Below are 22,130 nucleotides of genomic sequence, written 5' to 3' on the forward strand. Positions count from 1 at the left end.
GCTTTGGACAAAAGCGTCTGCCAAATGTAATGTAATGTTATCATGATTAATCTAACAAAAGTGCTCCAACTGTACAAAGCAACAAATGAGAAAAAACAACAACACTATTTTAGTAAGCTTACAAGAAGAATGTAATTATATAGTAAGATTATAGACAGCCAAATATACTCTTTTTTTTTTTTTTTTTTTTTTACATATTCTTGAACATATTTGAACATAACGTGTTTTTTTAAAGCCTATGCCATAGAGGGTTAAATAGTTTGCACTGGTGACAGACACAGTGGTTCATTTTGTGATGTGTTTAAATCCAATTTAATAGCCTTTAGCTCTCACCAATCTGATTGGATAAAACTTGGAGTAGAAAATACAGTATTACAATATAGCGATAAAAGGAATCTAAATCTCTGTATTGCAATATGCATCATATCGCCACGTCCTCCAATACACAGCTCTACCACTGATGTGTCGCTATCTAACTGTACAGACCTAAATCACACTGCTATATCAATGCACTCACAAGCATTTGTTATTATATTTACAGCTTCATCATAAAGAAAGACATTTTAAAAACATTAAAGGCTGAATCTTTTTTATATCATTGAAAAGTAAAGCAGGGTTGAGTAAAAGCTGCGGTATTTTATTTTTATCTGAAGCACAGAGTGGGTGGTTCCTACAGCTAAATCTCTGCTAGTGCATTTAAGCCGCTGATTGGCTTAAATTGTGATGACAAAGCACAAAAGAAGGTGTAGAAAACGTGGCTGCTAAATGTTGATCTTATGAGTGGGTTGTATTGATGTCTAAAGATATTGAAGAGATCTGCACACATATTGAACACAGACACAGACCTCTGCTTCTTTTAGTTTAGGTTACATTCTTTTGTTTTAGTTTATTTAAAAACAAAGTCAGACAAAGAGTTTATAGATCAAATAAACATAATAGAGCAGTTCAGAGCGCCCCCTACCCCTTCCCATAGTATATTACAGTCTGTCAGAAAGAGTGTATAGATCAAATAAAGATAATAAAGCATTTTAGAGCGCCCCCTATCTCTTCCCCTTCACTGATTATTTTTCCATTACTGATTTTGTAGATAATGCTGGTCATAAAGCAAACCAGACATCCAGTAACCAATCATTTTAAAGGGAACTGAGAATCAAAATAAAAGTACACAAGTAATACCGACCAATCAGAAAGACCCAAGTGACTCAATGGTTGGATTATCAGAGCTGAGTGTGATGGAGGATTAATACATGTAAACTGTAGATATACAGCATCTGGCATAGCAGCTAAACACACTTCTACAAACAGGCGGTGACTATTAAACACACACTCACACACACTCACACAAACTCACTTACACATAGAGACACATAGACACTCACTCACACACAGAGAGACACACTCACAGATACACACACCACTCTATTGGATTCTAGGAAGAGCAGTGTGCTATTGATCAGGCAATGCCTAAAAGAGCCAGAGACTAGTCAGTGCATTAGGAAAACATGCATGATCTCTCTCTCTCTCACACACACACACACACACACACACACACACACACACACACACAAACACACACAACACACACACAACACAACACAAACACACAACACAAACACACAACACAAACACACAACACAAACACACAACACAAACACACAACACAAACACGCACACACCACGCACACACCACGCACACACCACGCACACACCACGCACACACCACGCACACACCACGCACACACACAGCCATTAGATCTGAGCCTTTTCCAATAGTGAAAAACCAGGGAGAACAGACACACACAATCTGCTTATCTTTCAGCCAATAAAATAAATAAATATATAAATAGATTCTGTCGTTAACATGTTCTTTACTCTACCAAATCTCTTTTAGATGTTATATTTTTATTTTGCTTTATTTATTATTTAATGTCTTATATGTCTCTCTGTCTCTCTCTCTCTCCATCTCTATCTCTGTCTCTTTCTTTCTCTCTCTCTTTCTCTCTGTCTCTTTTTCTTTCTTTCTCTCCCTCACTCTGTTTCTCACTCTCTCTGTTTCTCTTTATCTGTCTCTCTCCCTCTCCGTGTGCCTCTCTGTGCGTCTCTCTCCATGTCTCCCTCTCCCTCTGTCTGTGCGTCTCTCTCCGCATTTCTCTCCCTCTGTCTGTCGGTCTCTCTCCAAGTGTCTCTCCATGAGTCTCTCCCTCTGTCTGTCTGTGTCTGTTTCTCTCCCTCACACTTTCTGTCTGTCTGCCTGTCTCTTTCCATCTCTTTCTTTCTCCTGTAGTTTAATATTTCACCTTATTTTTCATATACATCTATTCTCACATTTCAGCCAAAAAAAATGTTCAGATGGTAAAGGAAAGAGTATACCATGTGTTTCAGGTCGTAGTTGGTGCATTTTCCATGTCTCTTTATCCAATTTTCCACATATTCTCTGTTGGGCACAGGCCACAAACTCAAGCAGGCCAGGCCAGTATCTGTACCCTCTTCTTCTGCAGTCATGCCTTTGTAATGTGTGCAGCATGTAGTTTTAAACTGTCTTGTTGAAAAATGCATGAACTTACATGAAAAAGATGTCTTCAAAGTACTTTTCTGCAATAACACAGCAGTTACTGCAAAAGTGTAATAACACAACACAAGCCCTAAACTGCCCACACAAATGTTGTGGAATGTGTGGCAGGCCTGAAACACAGGAATGGATTTATATTATATAATTATTATTTTTTTATTATTATATTATTCCACACAAATCCATTTCAGATGATGTGTTCTAGACAGAGAGACACAAACGTAAAAGCTCTTAAGAGACGGAACAGTTTGCTTAAACACGTTTTACTGTCTACAAACTTCATCTGAATGCCTGTACTATGTTCAATATTAATACTATTCATATTATTTATGAGTCTGAACGAGAACACAGCTTCACCCGACCACCTCCATTAACCTGCTGACACAGACCACTCCCAAACAATCAGCTCTATAACCAGGGACTGATTCTACAGATCTGTTTGTGTTTGTGTGTGTTTGCACAAATTCTGAATACACACTGCACTTACAAACACACACACACACACACCTGCTGCTCCTAAAAGCACAGACACAAGAATACATAAAAAGGTGTTGCCATAGTAACTTGTTGAGAGCATAAAGAAAAGGTATTACAGTGTAAGAACTTCTACTGTTCATCAGAGACAGAGCGAGAGGGCGAACGGGAAGAATAAATTGAGAGATTGAGAGAAAGAGGGATGCAGAGAAAGAGAGGGGGAGGTGTGTGTAGGGGATGTGTCCTAAAACTGGACTGATTGGAACTAATGACAAGGTCTCTCTCACACACTCACATGTGGACAATACAGCATAAAGTGTGTGTGTGTGTGTGTGTGTGTGTGTGTGTGTTCCGGTTGGATTGGTTCTAACAAAAGCATATAGTGATGCCTCAGCCTTTCTGCATAGACAAAACCAGCACTGTTAAACCAGCAGCTCAAAGCAGAGCCGGGGGTCTTTCACTCAGGGGCCACAGCACTGTATCAGCACTATTACACACACACACACACACACACACGCACACACAATTAGGACATCATCTTTAAGCCCACTGTCTCGAGAGCAGTAAGTGCGTGTGTGTGTGTGTGCGCGCATCCACGTGTCTGCAGTGAATTCAGCAGCAGATGTTGGGGGTTTAATCTGCAGGAGCTCTCGAGACCCCCTCTCTAATCTGCTTCTCTGGGGGGGGTACACAATTCCAGACGACCCCTACTGAGGACAAACCCACCAGTCGCACCATTTAACCACAATTTAACACTTAAATCAGCTCGCTGACTCTTCCAATACTACTATTATTTCTACTACTAATAATATTAATAAATCTACTAATGCACACCACCCATTTATAAAAGATCATTCTAATCACAATTAAAAGGTACAGTTCAAATTTGAAAATAAATTTGGTTTTAAAATCTAAATAAAAAAAAATGGGCGCTACAAAAACGTAATGTAGAATTTGTTTTAAATCAAATATTTATTTACACATAAATACTGTCATGTGAAAAAGACACTCCATGTACCATATTTTTTGCACTACAAAACGCACCGGATTATAAGGCACACCATCATAGAATGTCTATTTTCTGGTCTGTTTACATACATAGAGCGCACCGGATTATAAAGCATATTTTATGCTACACTAGTAAGAAATAAGGGTGTCATCATGTTTTGACTTCTAAATTAGCAGGTCTTGCCGCTGGGTGGCGAGACCTGTAAAGTTAAGCAAAGTTAAGTAAACCATTCTTAATTCGTAATTTAAAAAAAAAAAAAAAAAAAGGTCAAACAAGCGCTGGATGTTAATCTACACAGATTTTGTTTATTTGGGTGAGTAAAGCGCTTCCTTTTATTACATTAAGATTAGACTAAAGCTAGCCGCAGTCAACAGTTAATGCCGCCAGACAGTGCTACACTAAGAAAACCTGAGTGTTCCGGTAAGAAAGGCCGATTCGTCATATGTAGCTTGTTTTAGCAAGGGAAATGCACAGGTTATAGTCCGATAACGTCAAAATAGTTAGTGCTTAGCGCGGTTAGCAGGTAATGCTAATGCTGTCCCAGCAGTGCTAGCCAGGGCAATAATACTCTCCTCTGAACGGCGAAAGAGCTAGAGGTTAGCGTGTTATGCTAATGCTGCTCCAGCAGTGCTAGCTGGGGTTAGAAGCAGGGTTCAGGCTGATGATACTCGCCTCTGAATGGCAAAAGAGCTAGCGCTTACAGCAGTTAGCAGCTGATGCTAATACTGCTCTAGTCTTGAGTCTCTGTGCCAGAGAATTAAACTAAAACTCCTGTATAATGCTGTATTTTAGTGGAATGGCTTTACTGCTCCTTAGAACCTGACTAACTAAATTTGTACATAAGGTGCACCGGATTATAAGGCGCACTGACGGGAAAATTGAAGGATTTTAAGCGCACCTTATAGCACGAAAAACACGGTAATTCTTTTTCTTTGTGATCTGTATACAAACAGTACTGAGGGATGGAGGTAATACAAATAAACTTTAATCATTAACAAATAACTTGCCACAAACTGTGACACTTCCTCGTCTATACATTGTAGCAGGTATGAGGTTTAACCCTTTAAACTCTAGGCTGTTTTGGTGTTTTTTTTCTTTGTTTTTGTCAAGTTTCCTCTTTCAGGTCTAATAACACATTAATTTTACCAGACAGACACATGCCATGAGCTCTTTTACTCCAGAAGCCACACGGCTGTTAAAAAAAATAATCATTTAAAATGTAAAAGGAAGCAGAATTGTTATATTTTCCTGCAACTGGACATGTTTTGGTCAAAATTTTACCAAGCTCCTGTTTTTTTTTTTTGTTTTTTTTTTTACTTATTTTTGAATGTATAGACTTTAAATATATTCACACCTAAGATTTCTTTTCAAAATGGTTAGACTAGAGTGTTTATGAGTTAAAAGCATAAGAATATTGATGATAGGTTATTACATGGTTTAGAGAAAATGCATGGAGAGCACAGGCGGACTTATTTTTGTTGATAATCACACCTCGAGGATACGTGTAGGTTACAAAAACCTCACACTCAGAGCAGCCTATGCCTTTCAGTATTTTGATCAGGACACACAAAGAAAACTATATACAAAAATGTAAACTTTTTAGTTCATATAAATAAAAAGGTTAAGGGCAAAATAACTACTTAGTAAAAATGTGCAAGTAAAATATAAACTATATAAAGTAGTGCACAGCATACCTAGCTTTAGTTTGAGTGCAGGTAGTTTCACACTTTTTCTGTGGACACTTTTGAGTCATTTACTGATATTATCATATAAATATATGTTTGAAGCGCTAAAGGTAAATAGTTAAAAAGTAAAAAGTAAAAAGTTCCGCCCTTTCTAACCACATATGGATTATGTTTATGTGTGAAGAAATTCCTGAGTAATTAAGATGAGAACACAAGGTGCGATTTTGGACGAAAAACCCGTTCTTAGTGTTAATGTTACATGTCAAAGTAATTCAGCTTTGGATTTAGCTGTCTGAAGCACATTGCTATAGAACACCTAGACTAAGACCCAAACTTCAACAGCAAGTGTTTCCTCCATGCTCACCTCCCATGACAATCAAACTGGTTTCAAACTGGTCTCTTTCTGTTAAAAGATGAGACGAGCATGAACTTACTTCAGCAGGACCTTCCTGTAGGTCCTGTGATGACATGTTTGGATTAGAGAGTCATGTACATGTCTGGGGGCTTACTCTTGGGCTGAATTTGCTAGGACGTCCTGACCTGAACATTTTTTTTCACTTGTAAATTCCTTTTTTGCACAGTGGAACGTCGACTTCTAACTGAACTGAGATCTTTTAAACCACTTAGCTGACTCATCTGCACCCTTTATCTTTCTTCTTGAAGGCCTCAGAGGGCTCTTTGGATTTAGCCATGATGATCCAGTAACACAGTCGTACACTTCTAGTCATACAACCCTCTGTTTTTAGGTCCTCATCTGGGAGAGCAGCTCAGAGGAGAAAGTTACAGTGAACACTAACTCAGAGGCACCAAACCGCAGCAGAGCTGAGCAGCAGCAGCAGCACTGTTCACTCCTCTTTTCTCCAGAAACCCTCTGTAATCCTTCTGTCCTCTTTGTTATTGTTTTGACTGCTCAGATTTGGGGGTTTTGTCTCGCTCTGACTGGCTGCTGCTCCTCAGTGCTGGTTGTTGTAAAGAAGCTAACCCTGCTCAAACATGTTAAACGAAAACAACGCAACTGCAAATAGCTCAGAGACTCAGAAAAACAGTGGAGCACTTCAATAGGCACTACTGTGCACTCGTGCAATTCACACATCTCCAGTGACCAGGGCCACTTAATACCTGTGTTTGAATAGTGCATCTCAAAAAAAATTAATACTTACTTTATTTCAGTAATTCAGTTCAAAATGTATTATATTACATAGATATATTATATAGATGTATTACACACAGAGTGATCCATTTTAAGTGTTGATGATTATGGCTTTCAGCCAATAAAAACCTAAAAATCAGGGTCTCGGATCATTTAAACTAGAGATGGGACCGATCCGATATAATATCGGTATCGGGGCCGATATTGACGTAATTCAACGTATCGGATATCGGGTGACCGCAGGCAATCCACTTACCGATCCATATTACAGTCCACAGCTTGAGCTGGACAAAAAAACCCACTGTAACGTAAAATGTAACGAAGCACATCACTGATCCAGATTCCAGTTCCACAGTTTACCCTGAACTCCCAGCAGCTTCAGTCTGCAGCTGACCGAGTAAACTTTAGCTGCTTGTCTACAAATTATCTGTCAATTATCTGGAGAGTTTTTTACTTTGGAAACGCAGAACAGCAGAACAACAGAACAGCTACATGTAAGATTTGTCAAGTTAGCGTCCAAAGGGGTGAACAGATTAACACCAGCAGTCTGTTAGCCTAGCTAGCACTGAACTGACAGCAGCTGCTTTCTGGTGTTGTAAAGGCATAATCTACAGACTGGAGTAAACTATACTCATAATCCACATATCCTATAAACCACAGGATCTACAAACACTAACCAGCACAAACACACCCATCTGCTGTTAAAAACAGCGATTCATTTAGTTCAGAAATACAACTAGCATCGCTAGTTAGCCGTCAGCATCTCCATTAAGATCTGCAGTCTGTTAGCATAGCTAGTATTGAGCTGTTAGCTAAATTCCGGTGTTCTGAATGTAATAAGTAACTAATCTCAAGTGAACTCCAGCCATAATCCACATCTAATATCAAACCACAGATCCAACCCACTCTAACCAGCACTAAGAAATCAATCTGTTATTAAAAAACAGTGATTAAGTCTGCTTGGAAATACAGTTAGCGTCGCCAGTTAGCCATTATATAATTATATCTTATATCAGTTTTATATAGGACACAGATCAGAGCTGAAAAAAGTGGATCGTCCCATCACTAATTTAAACATTGTATAAGACCAATCGGTACTTTTGGCAGTGTGGGCAGTGTGCCAAGTCCTGCTGGAAAATGAAATCCGCATCTCCATAAAAGTTGTCATGAACCATCTCTTCAAACCATCACTGACCTCAAGCAGCTTGGACTGTGTCTCTCCACTCTTCCTCCAGAAGAGGTACTGTACTCTGTCCACTCCATTAAAATTAAGTTATATGTTATAGATACTACAGACTAATAAAAAAAAAAAAACTTTTATTTTCTAAGACAAACAATCATTTAAAGTAAGAAAAAGTGAAAAGTCAACTACTAAAAAAAAAAAAATAAAATAAAAAGTCATTAGTTGCAGCCCTACTGTCCAGATCAATGACTTAAGGTTTAAGAGGTGGTCTTGGTTTGGATCTACTGAACAGCAGCCCATTTAATTTGCAAAGTATAAACACCTTTTTGGATGGTTGTGGCAGGCTATCATTTTCTGATCTTCTATTCTAGAAGAAAAAGAACCAGTGTTGTGCCAAAATCCGACTCACTCACCCCTTCAAGTGCATTTGTATCATGCCTTTAGGCTTACCATAGGCTTAACAGGCTGCGATGGTGATTCCTGTATCTACTGTAACTGTAGATTAACCCTTATGGATAAATCAAAGTTTAAGGGATCCAAAAGAAATCTGTTAAGCTCATTCTGTAGTGTGATGCACGTTTATTTGAAGGGAGTCAGTAGTGCTGGGCGATAAAACGATATCGATAGTTATCGAGGAAACTATATATCGCGATAAGTCGGGGCGAGAAATTCGATAAACTAAATTTTCTATTTCCCGTTTAAGTAGCGTTGTGAAAAGGCGCAGCACGAGACCAGGCAGCACGCTGAACTGCTGCTCAGCCCAGTACAACCCCTCCCCTCCCCTCTCCACCATCCCCCTCCGCCCCACCCCCCGAGCCCCTCCACTCTGAACTCCTCACATAGCGGCTCCTTCTCTCCCATTTACTGGATAAACTTCATTTATACTATTCAGCGGCGCTACACTGGAAAACTCACCTTTTAAATATGAGGCATGCGTCTCCAAGATATTTAGAGAGGTGAGCTTGTTCAGATTTCTGAAGGCAGGTAAACGCTGCTCTGTTTGCTGCTAGTTAGATTAGCTTGTCTCCAGTTTAAAGTTAGCGATGTTTAGGTGTAAAAGGGATCTGTGCAATCTGTCATCATTAGCTAAGATGCTTTCACTGCTTTTTACATTCTAATAAACTAATGGGTAACGCACGTTAGCCGTGTTAATCCACGTTTCGTGTAAATTAAGGTTAACTTCAGCACGAGTGAGGGGTTAGTATATAAACACACAGAAAGGAAGCACTTTCCATCTTTTTTCCTAACTCTCACTGTTTCTGTTAGAAAACCCTGAGGGCAGCATTCTCCTCTGTCTTTGTGTTTTATAGTTTTTAACAGATAGAGAGTCTGTTATGCTGGATATTTTACTAAATACAGAAGATTATATAATCTGTCTAGCTGTATTTGAACTGAGCTAAACATTGCTGTTACTGAACTGGAGTTTTAAATACACTTAAGTAATGTAAGTCTAGTCTACTGAAAGCCAGTAATGTTAGTATAAATCTGTACTGCAGTAGAAGTGGATCATTTCAGAAACTTGACTTTATTCCTCCCACCTCCATTATAGGCCACTTTTTTTTAAATATTTAAATGTTAGCTTAATTTAAATGTAAAAAAAACTAAAGGCTCTTATTTAAAAAAAAACATAAGCAGTAAATTATCTAAAATTACAACAAATAGAAAATAGAAAAACAGTAAAACATATGTAATACATACTTTTTATATGACCAAAATTAAACTAGACTGAAATCTGACTAAAACTAATAATATCCGATAGACTAAAATGTAACTAAAACTATTATACATTTTAGTGAAAAGACTAAGACTGTATCAAAATCACCTGTCAAAATGAACACTGTGATATACTCTTGTATTTTGCTTTATGTAGTTGCCTGCATTCAGGGAGGGGAATGATCTTTTGATTAAATATAATTTTATAAAAATAAATAAAGTGTTATTGCAATTTAAATTAAACAGACATATAATGTAAAGGGTCTTACATATTTTTTAGTTTATATATTTGTCCCCTTTTTAAAATTAATTTAAAAGCTGTACCCACCTGGCAAGATGTTAACATCCTAGTGTCTGTCCACAAGGCTCTGAGCCTGCTAGTGATTTTGTCCATAACTCCCTTATTCTGTCACTTCTGAGTAAAAATAGAAACCTTTAAGTGTAACAGAAAGTGATTTGATTTATATCGTGATACATATCGATATCGGCTGATATGAAAAACTATATCGTAATAAGATTTTTTTCCATATCGCCCAGCCCTAGGAGTCAGATTCTTGAAGAGAAAAAAATTTCAACACAACCTGGGAAGGCAACTTGCCAAACTGACAGCATGCTACAAACCAACCAATCTCGAGTGAAAGAGGCGGCAGCTCACAAAGGAGGTGATGACAGGAAGTAGCAAAGTTCTTCAGTCTGTTCACTAAACTGCAGTGTGAAACCAGAGCTTACAGACTAAACTTATACAAGGTAACAAACACACCAACCTCAGGTGTGAAAACGCCCTCAGAGTAGAGAAGTGAGTTTATATTCTGTTCTCTTTTCTTTAGTCCCTCCACATCTGGACAACAGTACTCTGTTCAGTACTCTCAGTACTCTCAAGTCATTGGTCTGGACAGTTAACGTACCTTTAGGACTGTGCTTTTTGTTAATGAGCTCTGATTGGCTGTCTCACATTTGTCTAATTATAAAAGCATTCTGGACTGAAACACTCTATAAGCTCAGAGTGAGAGGGTATGGACTAACCTGCTGTGAGTTGAAAAGGTAAATTTACAGTGGCCTGAACAAGTCTGTGCCCCCTTATAGATTTCTTTTGTTTTTTCATTTGTCATACTTAAATTTTAAACTTTCAAACTTCAATATCGAACAAATATAACCTAAATCTCTATTGATAATTTTAATTATTAAGGAGAAACACTATCCAAAACAATCTAGCCCTTTGTGAAAAAGTGTTTGCCCCCATAAATGAACTGTGATTAATCTCTTGGAAAATTTCACTTCTAACCACAACCAAGCCTAATTACTGCCAGACCAGCAGAATTAAAAAGAAATCACTTAAATAAAATCTGTCTGACAACATAAAGAAGCTTAAAGATCTCAAAAAGCAACAAATTATGCCCCAATCAAAAGAAATGATTGGGAAAAAAAATCCTTTATCAGGTTATAAAGTAATTTTAAGGCTCGGAGACTCCAGCAGACCACAGTAAAATCTATTCTTCACAAATCAAGAAAACATGGAACACTGGTGAACCTTCCCAAGAGTGACCCAAATTATTCCAAAAGGGCATGGACAACTCACCCAGGAGGTCACAAAATAACCTAGCACAACATCTTAAGAACTGCACGCCACAACCACACCAGTTAAGGTTAGTGTTAATGATGAGTGAAAAATGGTCTCCATGAGAGAACTCCAGGGCAAAGAACACTGCTGACCAAAAAGAACAAAAAGGCCCATCTCACATTTACCAAAAAAACATCTTGATGATCCACAGGACTTTAGGTAAATATTCTTTGGACTGATGAGACAAAAGTACAACAGTTATATCTGCCGTAAAACTAAGACATAATTTCAGAAAAAAGAACATCATACTGAACATAAAACATGGTGGTGGTAGTGTGATGGTCTGGGCTGCTTTGAACATGGGTGTGGGCTGTAATAGAACATGCCACACACAAGAAGGCAGGACGCACTGAAACATTTAATATGTTAGCCTCTCATGGTAACAGTATGATAATGAGATTTTTAGGTTAAAATATAGAAAAAAAGATATCAAAAAAAGTGTTGCTTGGATATCAATGTATTGTATCAGTATCAATATAAAGAATAAAAAAAAAATACCCAGTCACATAGAGCACAGGAGCAGTCGACTAACTCGGCCAACGCCTTACACTGAAATAATGATTAAAGGCGTGACACTGAGGAGACACACAGAATTATAATATCACAGGTCTGAGCAAGTTTTTACAGTCGTATCCTGCAGTAAGTCAGCACTGCAATTTCTTACTCATTCACACAACTTTCAGAGACAGTATTCAGATGTCAGTCAGTTCCTCTCTACAAACAACTCCACTACCACCTTCACCCCAGTAGAAACAGCCAACTAAAATCAGAACCTGCCCAATATATCAGCTGGCCAGTAACACAAGTCAATACAAAGTAATATAGGCAGATATATTACCCAACAAAGAACATAAAGGTACTTATCAGAAACCAACATTCCATACTGAAGGTTTCTGCTGTTTTGAACAATCATTTTAGCTTCATCCACACCTGCTAAATACTGTTTTCAAAGAGCACGTACTTTCAGGGTTCAAACACCTTTTACAAAGTAAAATTCAAACACTTTTAAGGCCCATTTTTAAGTTTTTCCAGCACCTTTTAGCTGTGGTAAATGAATGATAACAGTGATATCTCAAAACTGCGCTTCAGCAATAATCAATAAATTGCAAAACTATTATCCACACTTCACAGCGACTATGCTACTGAGAAACAAAATACTTCTAAGTAAGTAAACAGCAGGAATTATGGATTTATTGGTGTCAGTTTCACACAATTTGTCACACTGGAAGAGATGGTGTTATGTTTACGTAAACGCAACCAGACTTGTGTTTGGTAATAGCAGAAGGAGATTAAATTAAAGACATTATTTTATGCTTCGCAATTTTTTCTTTAAGCGAACTTATTTAGTAAGACCGTTATTTATTGTAAAGTAAACGTAGTTAAAATTTCAAGCATTTTCTCCAAAATTCCAGCACTTTCCAGGCCTGGAAAACAGAACGCTAAAATTCAAGCATTTTTCAAAATTTCAAGCACCCATAAGACTAACAATTAATAGACTAACCACTAGGGGTGGGCGATATGGCTCTAAAATAATATCACGATATTTCAGGGTATTTTTGCAATAACGATATACTTGGCGATATAGGAAAACTAAAATAATTCATTCATTTCAGGAATATTGTATAATAGTATAACAGTATAATCATAGTGTTGCAAAATAAATAATATAGCATAAAATTATATAATGCAGCAAATAATATTGCAGAATATTTAGTGCGTGCATATAAACTGCAAACTAAAACAATTATACAATAAATACACCTAAAGCTTCACAGTAAATAATATGCTACTTTTAAGACAGAACAGCCCTATTATCACGATATGGATTTTTAATATCATGATATTTCTGTCACGATATATTGTATACGATATAATATTGCCCACCCCTACTAACCATTTCTAACCTCATTTCTTGCTCCCTCTCCTGTCGTCCTTCTTTCTTCTTCTACCACAATATTCATCTTCTGGCCTCTTTCAGGTCCTGCTGAATGTTTTACTTTTTGCTTTGGACTTTTATGTTTTTTTGTTGCTAATGTACCTCATCATTTGTAGGTTGTTTTGGATAAAAGTGTCATTCAAATGTAATGTAATGTAATGTTTTTAAATTATTTGCAACTGAAAATGTTTACATTCTTAAAGAAATTTGCACTGAAACTGGTCAAATTTATTGAACTCTCCTTTTCGAAAAGGAAAAAAAAAAATTAATATTGCTCATATTCATAAATCAAATCATATTCAAATTTGATTTAATTTACAAAGTTACAAAATGTCAGAAAAGCTACCAAGTTCAAGTCTTAATTTAATTTATTTTAATCAACAACAGTTTTCAAATGTGATTTATTGGATGACAAATATTTTAATATTTGCCTCAGGTTCACAAATCATCATGTTTTTTTTCTAATTTGACTGAACGTTAAGTTAAAAATAGCCAGTTACAACAGTTTTATATTGCTCATACGCTATACAAAAATCTACCACTGCAACAAAACATTATTATATTCTGTTTCGCCAGAAGGCACAAAGACCAGCGGCTGCAGAAACATGCATACATACACACCAGCATGTGTGTCTTCAGCAGAAATGACAAACACCACCTGACCTACCAGATTACATCTACTACAACCACAAACCCTACACACAGACACCCACATCCACTGTGTGTGTGTTTAGCAGAGAAAACATCCTCCTGTCCCACCAAGATTATATCTCACATGTCTCCACACACACATACACACATACACACATATACACGCACACACGTGCACAAGCAGCCATACAAGGATATGCACACGCATACACAGCATTCTTCATTTTGGCTTCACCATTTACCCTTGTACCCTGTGCTTCCATGCACTGGCCACTTTATAAGAAACACCTACCATACAGCTTCACAATATACATGGACATACATCAATATACAGCTCTGGAAAAAATGAAGAGACCACTTCAGTTTCTGAATCAGTTTTTCTGATTTTGCTTTTTATAGGTATACGTTTGAGAAAAAATAACATTATTGTTTTATTCTAAAAACTACAGACAACATTTTTTCAAAATTCCAAATAAAAATATTGTCATTTAGAGCATTTATTTGCAGAAAATGAGAAATGACTCAAATAACAAAATATTCCTAAAGTTTTAAGAGTTCAGAAATCAATATTACAATCCTGGTTTTTAATCACAGTTTTCATGCATCTTGGCATGTTCTCCTCCATCAGTCTTACACACTGCTTTTGAATAATTTTATGACACTCCCGCTACAAAATTACAGCAGTTCAGCTTCCTTTGATGGCTCGTGATCATCCGTCTTCCTCTTGATTATATTCCAGAGGTTTTCAATTTGGTAAAATCAAAGAAACTCATTATTTTTAAATAGACTCTTATTTTTTTTCCAGAGCTGTATGAGTTTAGTTCCTGAGCAGAGGGACAGAAACTGACCACTGATAAAGGGGTTAGGGAATAATTTACAAAAACGGACTATCAACAGATAAACTACAGTGTCTAACCAGACACCAGTAAGGTGAAGCTACAAGGGAGGGGTTTCTGATAATGCGGCCAGGGAGTGTGCATGTGTGTAATACATGTGCGATATTATTTCCGAGAAAAACGGCAAAGAAAACATACGCAAGGACAGTGTCTCACACACAAGCACGCTTACCTCCACTTCACATGGGAACTGGGTGCCATCCAGCAAGGTCACGTGACACACCACAATCTTCATTTTCTTTCCCAGCTTCAGAGGAGACAGAACGCTGCTCTCCTGCACTTCTTCACCTCCTTTCTCTCCCTTCTTCTCTGCGGAGGTTCCCTCTTTCTCCTCCTTCGCAGGCTGAGAACAGAAAAGCAGGTGTCAGTCGAAACACAGACAGATGGAGAGAGAGAGAGAGAGAAGGATAGACTCGGCGGGTGAAGCTGAGGAGCGAAGCTGTATCTGTCTCGGCTCTGCTGGAGAGAAGATGTGAAAGTGTGGTGTGGTCTGAAGTCACTGCACACTTTCTCTTTTTTCCTCCAGCACATGTTTTCCACTGGAGCGGATCGCTGGGAGATGAGGTCACAGGGCGGATTCCGAAACAAAAAATGACAAGAAGAATGAAAAAAAGAAAAAAAAAAAAGGAATGGACAAATGCAAGAACATGGACACTGCACTCTAAACAACCACCAGCTCCATAACAGAAACACTTCAGACCTCCAACACTCTGACCACTCCATCCATGCACCTTAATTAATATCTATGTCAATTTAATCCACCTTTCCATAAATCCACATGTTCATCCATTTTCCTGACCATGCATCCAATTAACCATTAATACATGCATCCACCCATTACTATGTACTATCTAATCCTTCTTTCATCCATTCATCTCTCCTTCCATTATCTGTCACTCTGTTAATCAAGTCCTTAACCTCGCCATCAGTTCATGCATTCAACCTTCACTCTGTACATTTAATCCATATTTCATCCATCCACCTCTCCATCAATCTATCTCTTTTTATCTAATTATTCCCTTAATCATTCATCCATGCGTCTGTATGTCTAAATTACCTCTCTAAATCAATCAATCAATCAATCAATCAGTCTCTCTCTCTCTCTCTTTTTTTGTCAGTCCATGCATCCACCTTTCCAAATCCTTGCATCCAACCATCACTCTGTATATATACATTCTTAAATCTCTCTCTCTTCCATCTACATATCCGTCAATCAACGCATCCATCTCTCCAGCCATCCATTCAACTTCCCATCAATCCATGTATGCAGGGATCACCTTGTAACTCCACCCACCTCTCCATCAATCCATACATTTCTCTCCATCCATCTAATTAATCTCTAAATCTTTGAATCCTTGCATCCATCCATCCAGCAATACATCACCTTGTACATCTAATTTTTCATTCATAATTCTCTGACCAATTCTTTCATTCCATTCTCTCTCTTCTTCCATTGCCTGTCACTCTATACATCTAATCCATCTTTCTCTCCACCCGTGAACCTCTACAGCAATCAATGCAATCATTACTGTATCCATATATGTATCCATTCACTAAATTAAACCATGTCCATCCTAATTCCAACCATCACTCTTTATAACTAGTTCATCTCACTCCCGATCAACCAATCAGCACTCTATCCATCTAACTACTCTCTATGTCCATCCACCACTCCATCAAGCCATGCATCCACCCTCTATCTCTCCATCCACTCACCTCAACCTCACCATCAACCACTGGATTTATTACACCATCCAATCCTCTCTATCAATCTTTCCACCTATCTCTCTCCACCCATCTGCCTCTTTCTCAACCCATGCATTTATCTCTATTCACCTATTTCTTCATTCATTCACCATAATCAATCAAATCTATCCTAGCACCCACCAATAACTCTAGTGTATATGATGCATGTACGCCTCTATCAATCCATCCATCCATCCATCTATCCATGAACCCTTGGATTTATCACTCTTATTCAATCTTTTATCAATGTCACTGTTCATCACTCTGTCCACCCATCTCTCCATCCATCCATCTGACACTTCCTCCACCCATGCACCAATTACTCCTTCCATCTATTTCTTCATCCATTCACCTCAATAAATCCATCCTAGCACCCACCAATAACCTCTTCATCAATCCACACATCCACCCATCTCTTCATCCACCCATCTTTGCATGAATCCTTATCCTTACCTATTACCTCATCTAATCTCTTTTCCACCTGCCTCTCCATTACTCTATTCAACCATCTCTCTATCCATCTGCCTTATCATTAACCCATGCTACAATCCCTCCATCCATCTATTTCTTAATCCATCTACCTCAATCAATAACTCATTCAATCAATCAATCAATCCACCAAAAACTCTGTGCATATAAACCATCTACCACTTAATCAAGCCACCTCTATATCAATCCATGCATCCATCCATCTCTCCATCCACACAGACCCATCCGTCTCTTTGAGCATCCACCCATTTCTATTAATGTAATGCAGGCATCTCTTCATGCATGCATTTCTCTTTTTGTGCATCCATCTCTCCATATACCAATGCAACCATATATATGCACACTCTCTACTCATCCACTTAGTTCTTAAGAACTATCTATCCATTCATTTATCTAATGAACCACCAACCTCTCTTCCAGCCTGTCATCAAACCCATCCTTGCAGACTTCTAAAGAATCCACACATCCCATCGGACTGGCTAACGCTCCCCGCCCCACAAACTCCGGAGGAGCTTCCATCTGAACTGAACAGTTTGTTCCACACTGCTGCTTTTAACTGAGACACAGAGCTGATAGGCCAATCAAAACACACCCTTTAGAATGAGACACAACTAATAATCTCATGATCTTTAATCTCAAATCACAAAACACTCACCTGTGTCTCTACACTGCCCACGGAGTTATTCTCTGCTTGCACCTCCTCCGCCTTCACCTCCTCTTTCACTTCTGCCTTCACCTCCTTAGTTTCCGCCGGCTGCTCTACGACTGGAGACACTGCCTCCCCCTCTTCCTTTGGCCCCGCCTCTTCCTGTCGTTTTTCTGCTTCTTCTGGTGCTTTCCCCACCTGTTCCTCTGCTGCTTCCGCTTCCTCCTCCTCTTTCTCCTCCTCTTCCTGTTTCTCGGTCAGTGTTTGGTTGGGCGTGTCTGTAGGGGAGGAGCTTTCTTTGGGCTCCACCTGGCTGTGGGACTTCTGCCGTTTAAGCCATGGAGGCAGAAAGCGGGAGATGCCCTTCTCTTTCTTCTGCCCGCTGGATGGGGGTGGGCTTGAGGGCTCCGCTTCCGCGTTCTGGAACAGAGAAGAGACACAACGGCTTGTTTTAGTCCATACTTTCTGGTCACTTTATTGGAAACTTCTCCCTTGTAGCTCCTCCTCCTGCTAGAGAGTGTAGCTCATCTGCTGATGCTCAGTTTGTGTTCATACGGTTCATACACTACCATGAACACCACTAGAGCATTTTCAATCCCTTTAATTTTGTGTAAGCTCGGCGACAGTTAAAATGAGGGTTGCTCTCAAAGTGTTTACCGAGTGGAAATAAAGGTTAATTGATTGATTGATTTTATTGCATTTCTGATGAAGTGGCCAGTGAGTAAACTTGCAAAATACACTGTGTCCAAGTGTTGGTGGAACACTTCTTATGAATGCATCCATTGCTGACACAGACGTGCACATGCACACAAACACAGTTTGTCTAGTCCCTACAGAGAAGCATTACCAATGGACTGGGCCTCTCTGGAAAAGATAAACATGAACGTATAGGCACCAGAAACACCACCAGACATGGTTTAGTGGGGTTTAAAGCCACTGCCAGCACAGCATTGAGTTGTTTAGCAGTGGAACTGTGTTCTCTGGAATGATTTTGCTCCATCCAGTACCGCTTTTTTCATATTATAATGAGCACTATTAATAAACGTCTATTTTCTGGTCTATTGGATTATAAGGCGCATTTTAAGCGACACTAGTAACTAAAACACAGGGGTGTCGCCATGTTTTCCATCTAATTCAGAAGGTCTCACCGCTGGCTGCTGGTGAGAAAGTTAACTAAAGCTTAACTAAAGTTAAGTAAAGTTAAGCTAGGTAAACAAAACTGTATTTCTTAAAAAAAAAAGTTTTAAAGTCAAATGAGTGCTGGATGTTTATCTACACATATTTCTCTTCTGAAAACTGTTTATTTGGATGAGTAAAGCACTTCCGTTTATTTACAGTAAGGCTGGAGCATTAGCTTGAGATATTGATAATGCCGCCCAACAGTGCTACACTGAGGAACCCTGAGTGTTCCGGTACGCCAGGGTGATATTAGCTAGCGGTTTATCCCATGTAGCTTGTTTAACCAGGGTAAACAAATACTTCAGCGGAGTGGCTTTAGTGCTCCTTATAACCTGATTGGTAAAATTCATACATAAGGCACACTGGCGATTTTTGGGAAAATGTAAGGATTTAAAGTGCACCTTATTGTGCAAAAAATACCATACTTCTGGGATGAGTTAAGGATTTGGGATAAAGTGGAATGGTGATCACTCTCCTCATTAAATCCTCACAGCATCGCTCCAAAATCTAGTAGAAAGTGTTTCCTGGATGGTAGAGACGGTTAAGCTAACAACAACAGGGTAAACTCTTTTTAATACGATTAATTAAAAAAAAAAAAACGATGAAAGCAGTGTGTGAGCAGTACCTCCTGCTGGTCAGTGTTGTCAGGCTTAGTGGAGTCAGTGGGGGTAGGCTGTGGCTCTGCGGCTGCGCTGGGTTCACTCTCGCTGGGCTCGGCCGGCTGCTCGGCCAGCTGCTGCTGCTGTTCGGCCTGCGCTTCCTCTGAACTCTTCTCCGGCTCCTTCTTCACTTCAGGTTCTGAACCCACCTCTGTAGTCATGACGCCCAGTCACACTAATAGAGAAAAGAAAAAAAAAACGATATACACAGATTACTACAGTGTCAGAAACCAGTGAAACAAAGCTATTACAGATTACTGAACAACTGCGCTACTGAATTTCACTGCACTACCGCTTAAATGGTGCAGTAGAACAGAGGCAGAGGATTCCCCAAGCCTGAGGCATCAGCCTCAACCCAAATACTTCAGACAGCATGCAAACACACACACACACACACACACACACACAGTTTACACTGCTTCACTTGAAGCATGAAGAGTATTAGGATTATATAAAAATGCAAACCACATAAAGGCAAGTGCTGACTGCACGCCCAAGACTATATAAAACATATACAAATTGGATCACTCAAACCACTTCACTAATTTGACAATTAGAGAACGAGAGACTATAAGAAAGAGAGAGAGAGCGACAGAGTAAGAGACTAAAAGTGAGAAAATGCGAGACTGCAAGAGAGAGAGAGAGTACAGGAGGGGACTGGAATTGAAAGAATGAGAAACTGTAAGAGAGCAAAAGAGTAAGAGACTAAAAGTGAGAGAATGAGAGACTGTAACTGAAAGAGCGACAGAGTAAGAGACTGAAGGTGAGAAAATGCGAGACTGTGAGAAAGAGAGAGCGACAGTAAGAGACTGGAATTGAAAGAATGAGAAACTGTAAAAGAGAGCAACAGAGTAAGAGACTAAAAGTGAGAAAGCGCAAGACTGTGAGAGAGAGAGAGAGCGACAGTAAGAGACTGGAATTGACAGAATGAGAAACTGTAAGAGAGAGCAAAAGAGTAAGAGACTAAAAGTGAGAAAACGAGAGACTGTAACTGAAAGAGCAACAGAGAGTGAGAGACTGAAAGTGAGAAAATGGGAGACTGCGAGAGAGAGTGACAGTTAGAGACTGAAAGTAAGAGAAGGAGAGACTGTAGGAGAGAGAGAGCGACAGAGAGTAGGAGACTGAGGGTGAGAAAATGCGAGACTGCGCAAGAGAGAGAGCGACAGTAAGAGACTGGAATTGAAAGAATAAGAAACTGTAAGAGAGAGTGACAAAGTAAGAGACTAAAAGTGAGAAAGCGCGAGACAGAGAGAGAGAGCGCGACAGAGTAAGAGACTAAAAGTGAGAAAGCGCGAGATTGAGAGAGAAAGCGACAGTAAGAGATTGAAATTGAAAGAATGAGAAATTGAAGATTGAGCGACAGAGTAAGAGACTGAAAGTAAGAAAACGAGAGACTGTAACTGAAAGAGTGACAGAGAGTAAGAGACTGAATGTGGGAAAACGAGAGACTGCAAGCGAAAGAGCAACAGTAAAAATGAGAGAATGACAGAGTGAGAGACTGAAATTTTGAGAATGAGACTGCAAGCAAGAGAGCAGAAGACTGAAAGTTAAAGACTGCAAGCGAGAGAGTGACAGAGAAAGTAAAAGAGAGTGCGACAGACAGTGAGAGAGTAAAAAAAAAAAAGGCAGAGGGAGGTTTTAGACACATTTATCAATACTGTATTAAATAAATCATTGCTCATTTAAAGCTGATGTTCGTAAGTTTAGGGATTGAGTGCCCTCTCTGGTGACAATAGGTAATTGCACTGAGCATGCGGAAGAATCATTTTAAACTGGGTGGGTGTGATGTGGTCTTCTTTCAGAGCGGATGAATCTGATTCTAGGTTATGTACAATCAGAGAGAGAGGGAGAGAGAGAGAGAGGGAGGGAGAGAGAGAGAGAGAGAGAGAGAGAGCTCAGTCAGAAACTTCACTTCAACTACACACTTGGTTTTTACTATGAGTAAATGAGCTACTGAGCTCTGAGTTTCCTCTTCTGAAGTCTCCACTGCTCCACCAGCCGCTCGTGTTTAGCAAAACTGAGCCGGATCCTCTTTTAGAGGCTGTACGTGTGTTTCAAGTACGTAAAGACGCGTAACGGTGGCCAGAAGAACTCCGGGGAAAGGTAACCTGACTCCCCAGTTTTTTAGAATGAATATATTATTCTCAGCAGGGACGGTTGTTTCAGCACACTGGTACCATTAAACACAATATACGGACTGCCACTTTAAATATACATATGTTTATAAAGTGAATCTGATTGGCTGGTTTTATGAACATCATGGGAGATGTGCAGACACAGCTGAATGTCACATGACTTTGTTAGACATACCATGTGCTGTTTGGGTGAAGGAGGCCCCAATCTGACCTATAGAGTGCACTACGTGAGGAGATACAATCACAGAAACCCGCAGCCTCTCACAGCTGACTGCTTTAATATAACAATACACAGCTCACACATGCGTGTGTGTGATTACACTGATAAGAGGCTAATAGCTCCAGCAGTAAGAACAGAGCTAAGCCTACACACTGCAGACAAAACACACCTG

General features: G+C 39.1%; 1 protein-coding gene across 23 annotated transcripts in view; it reads right to left on the reverse strand.

Moving 5' to 3' along the window:
- epb41l2 (erythrocyte membrane protein band 4.1 like 2) overlaps window positions 1-22,130 on the reverse strand; it is a 135,762-nt gene that overhangs the window by 69,614 nt on the left and 44,018 nt on the right. For all 23 annotated transcript variants that reach the window (XM_049478882.1, XM_049478966.1, XM_049478965.1 and 20 more), the window contains exons 2-4: window positions 19,570-19,778; window positions 17,775-18,185; window positions 15,057-15,227 (exon numbers count right to left, since the gene is read on the reverse strand). In XM_049478882.1, coding sequence (XP_049334839.1) covers window positions 15,057-15,227; window positions 17,775-18,185; window positions 19,570-19,764 — 777 coding nt within the window. In that variant the 5' untranslated portion in view covers window positions 19,765-19,778. The remainder of the gene's footprint in view (window positions 1-15,056; window positions 15,228-17,774; window positions 18,186-19,569; window positions 19,779-22,130) is intronic.

Source organism: Astyanax mexicanus, chromosome 1 (assembly GCF_023375975.1).
Source record: "Astyanax mexicanus isolate ESR-SI-001 chromosome 1, AstMex3_surface, whole genome shotgun sequence".
NCBI classification, from domain to species: Eukaryota; Metazoa; Chordata; class Actinopteri; order Characiformes; family Acestrorhamphidae; genus Astyanax; species Astyanax mexicanus.